Consider the following 18,585-nt stretch of genomic DNA (forward strand, 5'->3'; position numbering starts at 1 on the left):
GGAAATATGCCGTATTCTGGGGACTAGCATACTAGCATACCCAAAAATGCAATGCTTAGTAGCTAAAGAACATGATTTGCTACCATAGCCACCATGCAGCACAGACAGGGACACCTCAGGTTCAAAATGTTGCAGTCCAGGTGTGCAACAGGAACGGGTTTTATCCCATTGCAGAGGAATAACAGATGAGGCAAGGCATCTGGTCAGGACCTGGAATTGGGGAGGGACATGGGCAGAAGGAAGCAAATGAAAAATAGAGGGAAGTTATTAGTACATTTTTCTCAGAGAGGATTGTAACAGTTGTGAGTAGCTCCCGTTCAGGGCACAAGTACTCCACTGCCTAGGGCAACAGGCTGCATCCCTGAGCTTTATACCTGCTGGCCTCTCAGCTTGCAGAGCTTTGGTGGTCCCAGCAGTATTCACCATCTCATCTTCTCATTGCCTTTGCAGAAACCCTGGCTCTGACAGGCACCAGCACTTCATCCACACCCGACCCATCCTTCTTCTTCCTTTTTTATAGCATAGGAAAATTCACCCCTCCCACCCAGCCCTCTCATTCTTGGCAGATTTTGCCTATACTGCTTAGAAGCCTTGAGACAGGTCTGAGCAATGGCTCCTGGCAGAGCTGCAAAGCAAGCAAGACAGGTCACACTAGGGAGTTTATGTTTTTAAAAAAAGATACATGCTTGAGAGTGTTATCACAATTTACATGAACATCAAGTCACAATTTAGAGTCACTTATACAGGTTTTTTCTTGATACGGTGGCAAAAGTAGTCAGAAGACTGTGAGAACTAAAAGGACTTTTTCCTTAATAACAAAAGTTTAATTAGTGTGATTTTCGTATGTATTATATATGTTTGCACATCCTTGATTGGATAGGGTTTGTTTTATCCAGCATTTATTTGGATTTTCCAAGGTATTTGCAATGCCTCACTTAATTCCTATTGAGGCTGACTTCAGCAGAGTTAGTGAGACCAGCAAGGAGGTGGTTTGAAACCCTCTTGTCCTTCTGTCTTGCTCTTTTACAGTAGTATTTACTGTACCTCACACTGAATAAAAGCTGGGGATCAGATCCTCATCTGATGTAAGTTATCAGCATAATTTTATTTGGAAATGTTTACTTTGTGATTGTGTTTCATCCTTTTTGATCTTTTTATGCATTTATAACTATAGGGCTGGGATTTATACGATGGGACTCCCTCTGTCGTTCTGTGGGATTTTTTGCTGTGCAGGCACTCTGCAGCTTTGAAGGACTTCAGATCTTGAGTAAAATGAGTTCACTGATGTGTCCCAGGAGGGATTGTTGACTGGTCTGTAGAAGTAATTTTATGACAAAGGGTTGTATTCTGAGTTAATGTTTATGCACCATATGGTATGTTGTCAAGTTTCATTGTATTTATGAAGACCTCAATAAAATGAAGTAAAAATAAAAATACATGTTCAGGCTCAGTCTATTTTGAAGAACAGTAACAAATGCCTCTAGGTTTTTCCTTTTAATTTAAACTTGCCCAGTAAGTATAACTATAGGTAATAATAACACTAGGACTGGCCTGGGCCAAGGATAAAACATACAAAGTTCTGGAAGTAGAACAAAAACATTTCTACTTAACAGTACTCAACAGCCTGTTGAGAGGTACCTAACTCAGGTACTGCAGGCGTTAGGATTTCTAAAACAAGACAAGGATTGCATAAATTGCTTAAGAGATTTTAGATCCTGGCTCAGTGGAGCTTCCATCCCTGAAGGCTGATGTTAGGCACCCATGGTGGATGGCCTACCTCATGCAGAATACAGCCTACACTTTCTTACAGGCCTAGTTCTCCTGTGGGGTTATTGCAAAGGCATTTTATGACAAAGTTGTGAGCAACTAAGGGTATGGGAAACCTAAGAAGTAATCTCTAAAAACATAAAAGTATAAACCATTTAATGGGGGGTAAAAAACTGCACAATACTCACACCCCCAACCTTGGCTTTCAAATATTACAAAAAAATCAAGGAACAAAGTAAATAACTCACTTGGAGAATTCTTTTCACTCAAATTTAATTTCTTCCTACTGTGTTTATTACTGAGTTGTTTGGTTTCTTTTCACAAAATAGTGGGGAAAAACTCTTTAAATATGTCATTGAACATGGAAATAATTTTCCATTAATATATTCCTAGTGCAGTGTATGTGCTTCTAAGAAACATTTAAATACATATTAGAAATATCACATGTATTTACATATTTGTGTACAGAGAAAGGGGAGGAAGGAGTTTGAAAGTGATTGCCTCTTTCTTCCCCGCTTTCTCAGTGTAATCTATCTCCTGCAAATGAATTGCTTCTGCTCAGGCCACATGCCTGCATGGGATCCACTAAGGTCTGTAGCATTCTACATGAGTGCTGGGTCCACACAATGAAAATCCATTGGAAGGACCAGGCATAAAAGGCGTAAGCATGTAATTAATTTTATGAATGCAAGTAGTCCACTGACTTTCTGGGAGGCCGCTTACTTAACATGACAAATACACTAAGCGTGTGTATAAACCTTTTCAAGTCTGAGATTTTTGACTATAAAATCCTTGGTGTTTATGTGAGTATGTATTGAGCACAACACATTTCAATCCCAGTGGAACTCTCTGGATACCCATATGGTCATCCAAACTGTTAATGTTTTTATCCTTTCTTTAGAAGTGCTGTTCTCTTCAGAATTAACAAGATAAATGGGTCACTTGCGAGAAATGCTAGAAGTTGGTTCTGACAGATATTTCTTTTTCCTTTTCATCTTTGCCCAGAATTAGATATTCAGTTAAGAATAGTTTAATTGCAGTACAAATATGTGGGGGGGGGAGGATCTTTAAAATTGGAGCATGCGGAGTAGCTCAGTCTTGGAATATGCCTACTTTAATTCATAGTATGGGCTAACAGAGAAATTTGTATTTTCCATGGTGGAAAGTGCATTATTGTGGCTCTTTTGTAGTAGTTCCTTGTACCATGCATAGACCACCAGTTGCACAGAGTTCAATCAGATCTTCATGGGTCTTTATGAAGCCAAAAGCCATATTTGTAACTGCTGAGTGACAAGAAAAAGGATTTTCAGCAATGTCTGCAAGGCAAGAACAGAGAAAATAACATAAACAACTGAGCTGGTAATCAACTACTCATGACAAAAGCAGGGGCAAGAAGGGCATTCACTTTGGGTCAAGGATCTAAACTGCACAGATGCAGCTAAGCCTATTACAATAGGGTACTCAACTGTGGGTAACGAACTGGGTTCTGAAACATTTAAATTGTTCTTGAAAAATAAAATACAGTCTGCTGAAATCCCACAGATTTTGGTTATGCAGTCTTCCTGGGCTCAATAATTTTTTTTTGTGTAAGCAAGGAAAACAATATTTCCCTCCCTTTACTGCCTTCAAATCCTTTGCACATCCCTATACTGAGCCATGAAACATGTTTCTATAATCTATTTCATGACAGGCAGGGGCTCATCAATTCCATCTTTGCAGATGTCCTTAAGAAACCATTTTGGAGGGCTCTAAGAAACAGCTTGCATTAAGAGAACATCAAAGGTTCAGTTCTGCCTCACTCAGTCATGCCAACAAGTGCCTTCCTGTGTGACTGGTCCCTCTGATCTCCCTGCAAGGAACTACCCAGCCTGAGGCAGAAGAACAGACTCTACCTCAAAGCCTGTGTCATCCATCTGTGGCAAAAACCACTAAGGTCCACTTGAGGCTAGAGATCCCATCAAGCTAGCACAGTCAAAGCATATGGCTATCATCCTAACCAACTGTCGTGGCTACAGACTAAGTGACCCCATGCTCATCCATCACACTCAGCTGGTGAAGAAGCCATATGCATGAATCCTCTGACAGACTCAGTCGTTCATGACCTTAACTGTAGCTCAGCCACCACTTGTGTTACCACACAATTCGAACCCTAAATGTACATGAGGGCCTTCTATACTGCTAAGAAATACCTTGCTTGACCAGTAGGCCAATAGTACACACCTGGGGTTGGTGAAGCTGCAGGAAAGGAACCCCAGAGAGATCAGCAGCAGGCCAGAAGTTAACAAAGGTGGTTTTCATTCCTTTAATACCAGCTGAGGACCTGAGGCAGGAAAAAAAAAATGTCTTCTACTTCAGCCTCAGAGGTAGAGGAATGATTTTTGATTAAAACACTGTTAGTAATAGTAGTAATTTGCCTTTAGGCAGGAAGCAAAATGTGATAAGTTTGAGCCTGCTTGTTCACAGTTTTTGAAAGGCATGAGACACCAGAAATCCGGGTATTAACGTAAAAAAGTTGTGTGCCACCTCATCACTAGTGCTTTCTTCCATTCCTGCAAAAATATATGACTGTGTCACCTTGGACTGGCATTAAATGGAGAAATTACTGGTACTCAGGGAAGGAACATCCTTTTACGAGACTTTATATTACTTAATGGCAAGTTTCCTGATAGTTGCTATACCCCAAAACGAGATTGCATCGGGAATAGGAAATGCTCCTAGGGATGCTGTTCCTGGGGGCCACTGAGTTGCACACTATTTTCAAGGAAGGTTCCTCGTGGAACTGCACTGCGATGCCAAGTGACGTTCACACGACAAAAGCTGTTATAACAGGAAGCCTGAAGCATGTATGTCCCTACTCTTGACCTTTATTTCACTGCTTCTACTTTGCTTTCTGCTGATATAATGCATATGTGCAGAAAAAACATCCTGATGATCAGATTTCTTTTGCTATTGCCTCATTACACGTATACTGGTAACACTGCAAGTTCATTTAACCATGTCTTGATACTACCCTGCCTGAGCGCTGTTGATCCTTGGTGGCTGAACTTAATTGCAGGAGACATCTGGCACCATTATTTTTGAATTCATAGTTTGGGAGTTCACCTACAAACACAATTCTCATTGCCACAGGAATTGGTCCAGCATGTTGTATCACCTCTTTTGTCATGTGGACAAAAATGTAACTGACTTGTACAGTAGATGGAATTTCTTAAAGTATAAACTCTAGGTGGGACCTTAGCCACTGCCTGCCTCTGCTTTCCCTTCCTGTTGCATGGCAGAGGCAATGCTGGGTTCCCTCAAATCATGTTGAGGGGTGGTGAAAGGCCCTTCCCCACATCTACTCGCCAGCAAAACGCGGGTTGTCAATAATGTCCCCCTGACTTTGCTGAGAAAAACTTGCTGTTGACAACATGCCAAGAGCAAGGTGGATGTACCTTGTGTGAAGAGGACTTCAGTCTCCTTTCCCCGGTTTAAATGTATGTTAGCTAGCAGGAGCTAAGGACTCGTAAGACAGAGAGAGGCAAGCACTGCACACACAGCTCTTGGAATCCTTTGACTGTGGGTATCCAGCAAGCTGAGCTTCGTCACTGCCTCTCGCAAACAGTTGCCAGCTTCTTCGTGAAGTGACAGACACACAGAGATTACCCTGGTCCTTCTGGGCTTGTACTGCTTAGATAAATCCCCATTCTTTGGCTTTGCAGACAATAAGCCCTAGCACATTACGTAGCCAATGTCTAAACAACCAGCAGTTCTGTACATTGCTCTGCTTAGAAGAGATTTACCATGTTCTGTGCTTACAGTTTGTCCTTTCTTTGTTGTATCTGTTGAGCCTTAGGTTGTAAACTTTTCAAGGTAAAGGACCTGTTAGTTGTTTGCTATACTTCACTACTGTATAGCCTAGCGTCACTGTGTAGTCATACTTCTTGTGGGCTTTCTACTTGGAAACATTATTTTGTGTAGAAATTAGTCTAAGATAGGTAGTTATTTTGTCTTTACTTCCCCTGTGGACATCTATTCCAGACTTAAGCTGCCTTTTTAAGATTTCAGCCAACTTTTGGATTAAATTTTTGATTTCTGTTTCAGTAGATTTCTAAGTGTACCCAGTTCTCCAGTTCTACCAGCTTGGATGGTGGGGAATTTTCAAACACTCTCTTCTCTGTTGAAAACATTGCATTGTCTCAGTCTTCACTTCAAAATACTATTATGTATCTGTTTAAAGTATTTTTTATGATTTTGAAATATTTCAAGAATTTCGATTAGAAATATTTGACAGACATCATCTGCTACATTTTATTTCCACAGGATAAAACAATTAATTAAACATAAAGACTTAGGTCTAGAACAGCAGTAAAATGAAGTGTGAACTACTTGCTTAAGCCTCAGAGTCCCACACACCTTTCCTAATGAGTCTGTTTGGCCTGAAAAAAAGAGTTCTTAAAAAGAACAGAAAAAATACTAGACCCACAGAGGATGTATGGAGTGTTTCAACAGAATAACTTGAGTGCAGCACCACATCATTAAACTCAGCAAAATGGTGAAAGCAAAGATTTGCTACAACCTGTAGCTGGGAGTGAGGTCACCAACTAAACTGACTTCATGACAACAAAAGATCCTAGACTGATGAGAAAGTGTCCTCTGATAGAGGTCAGCGTTCCTCTGCCTAAACAGGTCTTTCAGACTTGTGGGGGAAAAAATGTGTTAGCTTGACTTGCTTGGACATATCACACAATAGCATGTGACCATCAGCACTGTGAAACCTTTTGTGGGTTATAAAATGATTAACTGACCATTCAAATTCTAGAAATGTTGCATTTGTACCAGCAATCAGCTCCTCAAAGAGGAAGCAACAGAGTGTGAAACCTGAATTCAAGCAACGGGGAGGTTGAAAGGATAATTAAAGTTAGAAATAACTTGAAGCTGCTAGAAATTCTGTTCAAGGTTGGCAATATAGCAATAATATCTGTATTTATGTAGACGTGTGTGCATGCACATGTGTGTAATGACAATTACATAGTTTCCAAACAGAAAGAGAAAGTCAGTTGCCAAAAAGTGTTCAGCAGCTATTATAATTTTCCAGAGTGAGTTATTTTTAAATAGTCTCTAAGGACTTCTTGTCATAAATATTTCTAAAGAGTATGCGCTTAACTCATGACAATCAATACCATAAGGCAACACTACAGCTAAATTAGTAGTAGAGAACTCTTACTTAAACCTTGACAATTCTTATAGCTAAGGCTCCAGTTCTGCAGCTTATATGGTAATAGTATCCCTAGTTTCAGAATATGTCCATCCTGTTACTATTTTTTTATATAGAAGATTAAATATCTTATAGCATATTTGCCTATGGAGGAAACTCTTTTACCTTGGGAAAAAAAACATCCTCCTATGAATTTCCTTTAACTTTACAGGAGACTGCCATTCTCAGAACCAGAATCTCTCTTGGACGTTTCAAAGGACCTGCTTTCTTCTCAAGGGACCTAAGATACTGTGGTTTGACTTTTAAGTCAGCCCTAGTACACGGATGTGGACTTCAGGTAGAATGAGCAATGCAAAGAACTTGCTTGGACTTGGCGTCTCCTTGTATTTTTGGGGACTGATGGACCTTACTACAACTGTGCTGTCAGAAAGTGCCAGGCCCCTCACTGAGGGGCAAGAAAACAACCTGCCGGACAAGCTGCATCAGCGTATGAAGCGGAGCTGGGTTTGGAACCAGTTCTTCGTTCTGGAGGAGTACACAGGAACTGACCCTCTCTACGTTGGGAAGGTAAGGCTGGCACCAGGAGGATATCTGGTAGAGTGTATGCATCTGTGTACCTGTGGACTGTGGCGAAACACAGGAAGTTTCCCTAAGTGCCTTTTCCTTCTCTGTGACAGTGAATTTTATCCACATTAATTTCACTTCTGCTCCCAAGAGCTTTTGACCAGTGTCACATTCAGTTGGGAATAATTTCTGTTTCAAGGGGCTGTCAATATATTTGCCTATTGCAAAGAGATCTGCTGCACCCATCATCATCTGTAATCGAGGTAGTGTTAGAAAATCTGCAGAGATCTTTCCAGGGACTCCTACAATGTCAAGGCAAAGCAGGGTTATATTGACATACGAGGATTAGGAAAGAAAGGAGGGGTTTGTGGTCATGCTTGTGTCTGGGATCAAGTCAGCTGGAAGCTGAAATTCACAATCAAATTAAATAGCCAGTTTCTCTTGCAAACTGACATTTCAGTTTTTGTTTTCTGCAAATCTCTAGGGTCAGAGTATCTTCTTGCTTATCATAGCTTGACTGCAGGTTAATTCTGTGGACTACAGAGAAGTTGCTCCAGATCTAGAAGAGTAGAGGGACAGCTCATTAAATCCAACCATGCAGGGTCCTATTTTTTTACCCCTTATGCCCCAAGAACCTACACATCAGTATAGATATGTGTAAAATGTATTCCTAAGCTCACCCCATCTACCTGGTAGTTTTTTGTATTCACTTTCCTGTAGCTCCTTGAGAAGCAAACTGATGGAAGTCAGACCAGTGACATTTGCCATCACAATCTGCCTCACTATAACCATCTTCTCCCTTCTGTTTTCTGACTGTTTTTAAAGACCAAATTGTTTGTATTGATTCTGCTATTCAAAAGCTTATGGACAGCACCAAGTTTGCTTCTAGTTTACACCAAGGTGAAAAATCTGGAAAAAGTGGGGAGGTGGAGAGTTAGTGTGCTTAAGTGTTTGTACAATACTGTTAAGGTTTTACATGCCTAGAAGATCAGTTACCTTTATGATGAGGGCAGACTACATATAGGTAGATATGACAAATAAGAACTATGAAAGATGTCAGAAAATGATTCCTTCAAATTTCATTGCTTATTTTTATGTAATCAAAGCTCCTTCTTTCCTTCCAAGTTATCCATCTGTAGAAAAAAATATTACATACCCAGAGGCCCATTTCAGAGTTGTATTTATCATTCTACAACCCCATAGAGTCAAACTGTGCCCTCAGTCACACCAATATAAATTAAAATGAATGCATAGGCTCCAAAAGGCCTCCTCCTGATTCATCCCTGTGTGACTGACAGCAAGATGTGCTCTCCTTCCTCTCACAGCAATGGCATTACTAGTGATTGCCACCAAATGAGACCTCATTAGTCTTCATTCATCTCTGCACCTAGCTTTTCAGCTCTTAATATCTCTATTGATTAAAGAAATTAATATTTGTTTTCATGCAATTCTCAGCTTTGGAACAGGAGCCAGACATATTATTTCACATACTTGGTATCATCTGAAACGACTCCATACTTGCACTGTGAGCTGAATTTTAGCTAAAAGAAGTACTGGGAGAAACCGACTCATCTTTGCTCTAGAACAAATTATTGTGTCATTAGGAGCACAAAAGCTGGGTGTGCTTGGCAGCGCTCTTGAGCTCACTACTGCTCAGCTCTGCGGAGCGGGGGGAAGCAGAGACAACTCTTCATGGTTTGCGTCCACCACACGAAGGCCCAGGCTACCATGAGTGAACTCTCTCCAGGACCGCCTACGCCACTGCTGTGTTAGCATAGGGGTGCGCAAGGGCTAATTAGCTCCCACGGTTAACAGGGCCAATTAGCCCCGTGCGCTGCTGAGCTGACATGGCCAGACTGCTCTGAAGGCCTCCTAACTCCCCACTGCTCCCTGTAGACCAGACGCCAGGGAATCCTGCTGCCAAAATGGGCCTCTGGGGGTCAGACATTTCCCCTTCGCCCATCCCCGGACTGGGTGCAGAGCAGCCAGCCAAGCGGTGGGATGAAGGCGGTGGGTGCCGCCATGAGACAAAGGCTTCCCCTCGTCTCACACAGCCGAAGGCACAGGCTCTCGGAAGAAGCTGCAGCCCACCATGGTTCGTCGCCCCGCCTGTGTTGGTGCTGCCTATGTCTTAGAGATCCTTAGGAAAGGGGTCAGCAGGGAATAGGCTGTGGGATGAATTAATTGTTCTGGCAGGCCAGAAATTTTTCAGGCTGAGTAACTGCAGGCTGACTCAGAAATGGCTCTGGGAGGGCTTGCGCGGCGCCGGGTGGAGGTGCAGAAGGAACACCAGCCTACTGCTCGCACCAGCCCCTCAAACAGCCCCGGGTCCCAGGCCTGGACAGGCAGAACCTCTTCTAACCGATACCAACCACCACACCTGAAACCTCCTGCTGGCCAGGCCTTGCTTCTGTCCATCGGCGCTCTCCTTGCCTCTGTCAGAAGGAGAAAGAGCGCACGGCATAGGTCCAGTTGTATTTACTTTATACTCTGAAAGCCATAAGAGAGAGGCTCTTCTGATATTTTTTTACAGCTGTTTCTGGCTACCTATGTACAACTGGAGCAACCCAAAAAGCACCTTGACTTGAACCATGGGTCCAGGCTTGCCTAATATGATTTTCAAGGCTGCTATGAAAAATGTACTTCCTTACATAATTGTAAGGCCGGGGGAAAAATATCTTCTGGACAGGGAAATGAAAAGAAACTTCCTGAGGTGAAGTCAGTATAGTTTTTGCTTTTCACCAGTGCTCATGATCCTAATTTAATGCATTTTAGCTTCAGAGGGTTCCTGGTCCTGTCACAGAGAAATACAAGGCTTCAACTTTCCTAGAGGTAGCCATTATTGGATGAACTAGGGAAACCAAAGCCTCCACATTTGCTGCATCAGGTGATTTCCGCATTCATCCAGCAGCCTAAACTGCATCAGTAGTTGAACTGGGGACAGACTTCGCCACTTTGCCATGTTGGAGACTCCCTAACCCTGTTTCAAAGGCAAGAGGCATTTGACCCACAGCAGCTGAACGAGTTAATAAAATGCATCCTGTCTGCAGACTATCATTGCAGATCAAACTAACTCACACACATATCCTCACAAAAATCCCCTGCAGGTGCTACCTCCCTAGAGGCAGAGAAAGGAGAGTGTGTCGAGGATGGAGTCACAGCCCGGTTAGTAGAGCTGCACAAGTCCTTCCCTGAGATGCTGCCAGTAGTACCGCCCTCTTCCACGTGCCCTTTGCCTGGAAATGTGTCCTTCAGATGCAGATATAGCCTCCTTAATCTTTTGTACTATCCTTAGCAAACGAAGCAACTCAGGCTGACACAGTTAACAATTTCTCAGGAGTTATCGGCTTCATTCCTCTCATACTCCAGTTGTTAATATGGAGGAGAAAATAAAAATGAATTCCTTCTACTTCTGTGTCAGCCACAGAGCAGCACAATTTATTGCACCACCCATAAAACAGAGCAAGATGAAAACTGGATCACCTTTCCAACACAGTGACTTCTACATACACGCCAAACTGCAGCGTCCTGATACTGAGTTTGTCATTGCAGTGGTGTGAGCTTCAGTCCCTTCAGACTCCAAATTCCTCCAGATTTACTGCAGTCTGGAAGTATTAAGTCTTTTACGCTTTTTTTTACTTTGTCTGGAAAGAGCATGTTATACGAGAAGCGGCTGAAGTGCTGCTAGCATTTCTTACTGCCTAGCCTTGGTTGAGACACCATGCTTTTAACAAATCACAATTAGACATAGATCCTCTTGTACTCCCAAATTCTTATTAGCAAGCCATGTTCATTCCTTCTTTGCTCCCTACACAACTACATTCATTCCAAATAGGGCTTTGGACAGAAGGTGTAATTTAACCCATGAGTTTGATTCAATATCTTCTAAGTCTTTTGAGCTTTCCAGAACACCTTCTGCTATTTTAAAAGAATCTTTCTCTTTTTCTTCTTTTCTTTTTCCTTTCCCTTTCCCTTTCCCTTTTCCTACTCTTTCTCTTTCTTTTTCTTTTTTAATTTCGGGGGGGGGGTATTTTTCCTTTTTCCTTTTCAATTTTCTTTGCCTTTTCCTCTTTCTTTTATAATTTTTTCTCCTTTGCCTTTTCTTTGACTTTGACTTCGAATTTGACTTCTTTTTTTTTCTTTCCTTTTTCCTATTTAATGAGGACTTGTTGATGTTCAGAAACACACTTTCTTCCATTAGGCCCAGCTCTAATTCCCCAGTCAGGTCTAACATCTGTATCTGTCTTGGGCACTAAAACAAATGCCTGAGATGTAGTGGTTCTGAACCAATTCGAAAAGCTGCAATAGTGTCCTCCTGGTAGCATCCTGTTTACTAGCTCCTACACTGATAATCCCTGAGTTATGGGTGTTTAGGGTAATAATGATAACCACTATCTTTTTTTAAATTAATCACAAGATGATGTTTCCTGAAGATATGCCAGTTTGCAGTCCTGGTGCCTGCATGTGAATTAATACACATGGCAGTCATCTAAATCTAACTGTTTGCCACTGCCAAATTTTTCTGGGCTTGTTCTTCCTCCATTTAGCTGATACATCACCTGAGAGCTGCCAGCATTCCTCCGAATAACCGATGTCTCTCAGATGCAGTAGCTACTGCAGAGACCAGTGGCAAAGCAATGAAATGAAATATCAATGACCTGGCAAGGCAGTTGTTGCAATCTGCGCCGTTAGCTCTTGCAGCCACTTTAGAGTGGCCTTAACATTCATTGTCCCAGCAGTCATTAAAAGTCAATGGGCCACCTACATACAGATCTGTCTGCAGGGTGGGACATGCCATGGAAAACAATATAGATGCCACCTCAGCTGAAATAAGTCTTACTCTAAAATCAGGAGTAGGCACAAGTCTTGAGTAGGTCATGAACTACACTCTGAGAGGCTAGTAAGGAAAACAACTCCAGAGAAAGAGCATCTTCCAGCCAGACCCTCCACTGGGGGAAATAGTCTTTCAGCTCCGAAGTGGATGGGACTATATGCCCTAAAACAGCTGAAGAGCTGGTCCACTGGCATTAGAAATGTTTAGGTCAGATAAGACAATTTGTCCACATCCTTATAAAACTTTTTCCTGTGTGCTAAATTTCTGTATAGTTTTCTGTGTGTTTTTAAATAGTTCAGTGATGAGATTTCTTCTTTATTGAGAGAACAGCCTGTAATCAAATGCATCAGGTTGGACTTCTGCTTTTCCACACATATTATCCATTTCTATTTGGATTCTTTCTTCAAATCCTACCAATTCTGTGTTCATCTATGCAGTTTATTATTCCAAGATTTTTCTCTCCAGTACAAATATTTACCTATGCTTGGCCCCATCCTCCACAATTATACCCATATGTCCTTTGAGCTCACCAAAGCATTAAACATACACTTAATTCTGACCATATTTCTTGAGATAATTAGTTCATATATGCATTTTAAAATGCGCTTAACTGAATCCAGCCCACTTTGACTACTTTTTTATCTATTCTTTAATCGTCTCTCAAAATGATAGTCGCACTGGAAAATAGTATTCGCACCTGACTGAGCCATTCTTGAAAATCCCATTTTGATTTTTGCACCTCTCATCTATTGCCTTCCTGTCTTTTGGGACTGAACCAATACCATCTCTGGGCATTGGTCTTTATGCTCTATTCCTCAAAAGCATGGAAGTATGAGCATAGTGTTTAAGGCTTTTCATAGTGTGAATGAAATTAATTGATTTGTTTGTCTTTTGATAGTTATTCCAACATTTCATGGGAATCAGGTGTTTAACAGAATGGTAGTCCCAAGAATGATCTGTTTCTCTGTTTTAGATGATAATTAGCACTGCATTTACTTTTCTTCTGTTCTGTTGCATTCACAGCTATCTGTGGCTGCTCAGAACTAATTAGCAGTCATGCAAGAAATCCTTTTGCTAATTCCCTGGAAGATCTGGGATGCCTCTCATCTCTATAGCCTTCCATGGACAAAATCAAATGTCCCTCACTGCTTACTTTACTGTTTGACAATAATCCTTTCCTGAAGATGCAAGGGTCCAGTCTAATTTTTATTGCTAAAATTTTCAGTGGAAAAAAAATTAAAATCTTTCTGGATCATGACAGTTACTAAGTAGCTCTCCCATCCTGCCTTCCCCTTGATCCCAAACTCATTTACCTCATCTGCCCCAACATTATGCTTCGCCTGGAATATCTGACTCCTCTTAAACCAAGTAAGCAAACTCTGCTGACCCCATCTTACCCTAAGCCTGGCAGTGAGTCCTTCTCAATGGCCATTGCAACCAAGCAAAATGTAATTCTTGTGTTGAGTAAGATTTCAAAAAGGCACAGAGCCTGTTCCTGTTTGGGTGCCTCTGCCTTTTCTTCTGGCACAGCTGTGGGTGCAGAAACGGGAAGACAGGAAAATATTTTTAATTGCAACTCTGTGATACAGACTTTACTGAGTATTTGCCTCTTTCAGCAAAACAAGTTCATTAAAACCAGCCCGTGAGTCCCAACAGTGAGACCAAAATACTCAGGATGCTCATGTGTTTAGTGTCAGCAGCTGCTTGCCCAGCTCGTGGTCTAATTGAATCCTGTTCCTTTCCACAGCTCCACTCTGACATGGACAGGGGAGATGGTTCGATCAAATACATCCTCTCGGGAGAAGGAGCTGGCATTGTGTTTACAATTGATGATACCACAGGGGACATTCATGCCATTCAGCGGCTGGACCGGGAAGAAAGGTCCCAGTACACCCTGAGGGCGCAGGCCCTGGACAGGCGAACGGGCCGGCCAATGGAACCGGAGTCAGAGTTCATCATCAAAATCCAAGACATCAATGACAATGAACCCAAGTTCCTGGATGGACCTTACGTAGCCTCTGTTCCAGAAATGTCACCTGTGGGTAAGGCAGATTTTGTAGAGTCTCTTCTCCCTATAAGCAAATTGGAGGTGGTCACTAAAACATAAATTCCCTGACTCCTTGGACTCAGCTTTTGCCCCTTGCGCAGGAGTTGCAGGGCGGGAGAGCTTCCCCTGGGGTGCCTGACTGCTGCAGAAGAGGGATAGCAGGCTTTACACCAGCATCAGCTGGGCCCCTCTGAAAGAAAACATGCCAAGGGAAGCAGGAGAGCTGAAAAAGGTGTCATTAAAACATGCCATCTTTAGACAACTTGCAGTAACGTAGTGCCCCTTACCGCCTGCCATCAGGTGGTAGCTACAGTAACGACCATTAGACATCCATTAACACAATTTTAGGAACCAATTCTACTTGGTACTGAGAGCTGAAATACTATCCAGGAGCCCTTGAAGTCATGGAGACATGACAACAATTATTAGTGGCTTTGCTCCTTCTAATCTGTTTAAGTCTGCACTAAGCACAGTTCGGTGGATCCCAAAGTTCCCGTACTGTTTGCTCTCCACATTTAGAGAGTGGGATCGTGTCAAAGCCAGTCCTGTTATTGCAATGCAGCCAGAAGACAAATAGGAGCCTTCCTACTTACACAAGTCAGGAGAACCCATTTCCATATGAGAAATCCAATAGTCACATAAAATACTGTTTTCCTGGACTTCTGTCTTTCTTTTGCAGATTCTTATTGCTTTTTGGGTCTGTGACATCGTTAGAGAGATAATACCATATAAATCACATGTCCTGAAGTTACAGATATGCTTCAACTTTTCATTTTTCAATATTATGTTGACATAAAGCTAAGGACAAGTATCAAATACAAAAGTTCCATTCAGAAATAGTTTTTCTTAATGGTAATGGCTAGCTTGAATTCAGATTTATTTTTCAGTGCATATCTAGTAACACTAGATTTGTTTCTAACACAAAACATTGTGTAGAAAGCCAGATATATTCATAAAAGCATTGTCTAACATTTTAAGGAGTCAGAACACATATATTTCAGTTATGCCTTACCTTCTCCTTGTTCTTGATAAATTACATCACCTGCAAGCCATTATTAGCTTCAGAGGAAGCAGACCTTGAAAAATAATTAATTGAAGAAAATAAATATATATGCATCTGTACAGGTTCCAGAAGGCACTTTAGCAGGGTATAATCTCTAGGCCATGCAATGTAAACTCCAATCCCACAGAAAGATTATCTGAGAGATACAACCCTTCGTGCTATTTGTGTACAATTTCCATCCCTTAGTCACCATACAGCATCCATGGGCCTGCTGCAGCAATTTGTGATTTATGTCAGCATAGCTATAGATCTTATTTGAGCTGCCTTTAAATAACATTTAAAATCAAGAAAAGGGGAAAATAAGCAAGCAGTATATAACTACTAGCTCTCTGCAAACCATAACAAAGTACTGTTAGATCAGCAATTCTGTAACCATGGTCCATAGACTACTTGTTCTTTTATATCTTCTTACAGATGCATGATGAATTTATGCCTATTAATTCTTTTAGTGCTAATGAGTTACAAGTATGAGCAATAAGTACAAGCACTATGAGCATCAAAGGAAGAAGTTTGGTGTGGGAAAGCTCTTGTTAGCATTTCTATTTATTTTGAACCATGTACTTTTCATGCCAGCTCTTTATCCCACGTGGTCTTTACCAGATGTTTTTTTTTTTGTCAGGCACCTCTGTTATCCAGGTGACAGCGACAGATGCTGATGACCCAACCTATGGGAACAGCGCAAGAGTAGTGTACAGTATTCTCCAAGGTCAACCATATTTCTCTGTGGACTCTCGGACAGGTATGTTATTTCATCAGGGAATGAGGCAATCAGAAAAACAAAAGAGAAAGTTTCATGCAGAAAAAAAGGCATTGCATCATGACTGTGGTCAGAAAAATGTATTTCTATGCTTGGAGCCAAGATAGAGCAGCACTGTGCAAGGGTTAAAGCAAGGCTGTGGTAATGAGCTGCAGAAGAACGACCTGCTTTCTGCAGTGATACATTCATCTGAATGACCATATTCCGCAGCTGGGGAGCTGCCTGGGTTTGATGCTGTAAATATTCTTGTGGGCTTCATTGCAACAATGTCTTCAGCAGATCTAGTTGGTAACAAGGTTTAGTGGAAAAAAAAAGCCACCTGTGAACCAGCCGGGCCTGGAAAGTGCAGGCTAAAGGATTCAGTTATCATCTGGAGCAGTTTTACCTTATGGTGTTCTTGTTAATAACCTTAAATTTATCTGTAGGACACCCTCTCTGTTTTGCTTGCTTTCTCTCTCTCTTCTTCTGTGCATATCCAAGGTTTATATCCAAAAGAGGAATCTGACAGGTTTTGACAGTTTCTAAAGGGCATCTGTGGTGCTAAGGTCAGAAACTCATGAGATGATAGTCACTGCTGAGCCCTAGGCGACAAAATAGAAAATCCACTGCATAAACTATTTCTGAAAGTTAGCAGTTTATGGAGCAGATGCTCTAGCCAACTACAAACTTGTATATGGTGTGGTATTTCCTCAGCTTTTTACAATATAAATAAAACAGTAATGTTCATTTTGTAATCAGGTTATCAACCACAAACAAATAAAGGCATAATCATAGGTTTGCTAAGTACTGAATGATTTCTAAGAAAGCAAAGCAGCAATATTCAGGGTCAGATCCAGTACAGATTTAACCGCTAGAGTGCAACTTAGATTAAGCTCAAAATCATGTGCTTGACTGGTATTTAATCCAGAAAAGGTCTTTTTCTCCACTTACTAATCTCCTAGTCACTTAGACCTGCATCTCTGGACATCTCCAGAGCTGCCTCAGCCTTCACAAGTGGGCAGCAGGGCACACGTTTCAGCTAAGCGCAGTTGTGAGCCAGAGACCATTTCCCCGTCACAGGCACGGGACTCTAACCAGCTTCCCCAGCACAAACTCCCCTGGAGGATTCAGTAACCCACAAAATGCAGCTGCAGCTCTCACATTCTTCTAAAACAGAACCAGCACATAAACGATCACCAGTGCCTTTATATTGATGAGTAGTGATTAAAGCACCCAATAGTGTGCAACCCATTTCAATATGCTCCTCTGCTAAAAGCATTTGGGGCTCTTACCTTCACCTACCGACACAACCTCTTGGTTCCAGAAGCATGGTCCTGTTCCTGTTCTGTCACTGGCCTCACAGGTGTTGAATGAACATATATGTGAAGGCACAACTTCAAAGGAAAGCTGAAAGCTGCCTTCTCCCCTTTTCCAGAATACTTTTACAGCCTGTGCATGTTCATATTCCCCTAGAAGTTAAAAAATCTGGATTTAAATTCCCTCAGGCGGAGTAGGCAAAGGCCCCTGAATCTTCCACTTTCCAAGAAACCATCTGGCTGCTATTGAAACAAAAGGACATCACCTCTGCTCTTTCTTTTTAGAAAGCAAACCTCACTCTGGTGAAAGAAAGGGTACCAGCACCTTTATTTTAGAAGATCTGAGGATCTAAGCCTTCCCCCTAACCTTAAGGAACATCTTAACGTTCATCATCATCCTCAGCATTTCCTTGCTGACCAGCTGTGTGCAGCAGCATCGGAGGCTTCCTGCTCAGCATGGCTGCTCCTCTGTGTCCCATCTGGAGGAGCATAAACCCTGACCTGGCTCTGAGTCTTGGTGTCCGGGGCCGGGTCTACCCTAGGGACCAGAAGCCCCAAACACAGGCATGGCAGAGCCTGACTTTTAGGTACTGATTTTTTTTTTTTTTTTAGATCTAGCCTGTTCTGTATTAAGGAAAAGCCAAGAGTGGTAATTCCTTACAAAGTATTTGTATATGGAGAAAATACTTCCCAAAATGCTACTGCACTTCATGAGAGTCAGCTTCACAGGATGAGGCTCTTAAGGACTCCATGTAGCAAGATTAAAATAGCACACTGTGACTTGTTCAGTACCGGTCACTATTTCTTCCCTTCTACATACAGTGATAATTGCCAATACAATATCTTTTTACTGCTTTTTTATTAAATCCATACATTGTCTTCCTGCTAAAAATAAAGACTAAATGCAGACCACTCAAGCTAACACTGCCCTTGATGTGCAAGTACTGCATGTTGAGCCATACGAGCCGGGTTTTTTTTTTACCCCCACATTTTACCCCAAATGTGCCACTGCCATGTCTAGCAAAGGACCGTTAGTGCCCTGGAAAGTGTCCCCTGGCAGT

At 41.8% G+C, this 18,585-nt stretch overlaps 1 protein-coding gene across 1 annotated transcript in view; it reads left to right on the forward strand.

The window, feature by feature from the left end:
- Positions 1-7,288: 7,288 nt before the first annotated feature.
- The window catches only part of CDH20 (cadherin 20), a gene marked incomplete at its 5' end in the record, with an annotated part of 36,602 nt that continues 25,305 nt past the window's right edge, over positions 7,289-18,585 (forward strand). Inside the window, 3 exons of the mRNA XM_082014901.1 lie at positions 7,289-7,531; positions 14,110-14,404; positions 16,092-16,211. Of these exons, the coding sequence (XP_081871027.1) occupies positions 7,289-7,531; positions 14,110-14,404; positions 16,092-16,211 (658 nt within the window). The remainder of the gene's footprint in view (positions 7,532-14,109; positions 14,405-16,091; positions 16,212-18,585) is intronic.

Source organism: Phaethon aethereus (genome assembly GCF_964289735.1).
Source record: "Phaethon aethereus genome assembly, chromosome: 2".
Taxonomy (NCBI): domain Eukaryota; kingdom Metazoa; phylum Chordata; class Aves; order Phaethontiformes; family Phaethontidae; genus Phaethon; species Phaethon aethereus.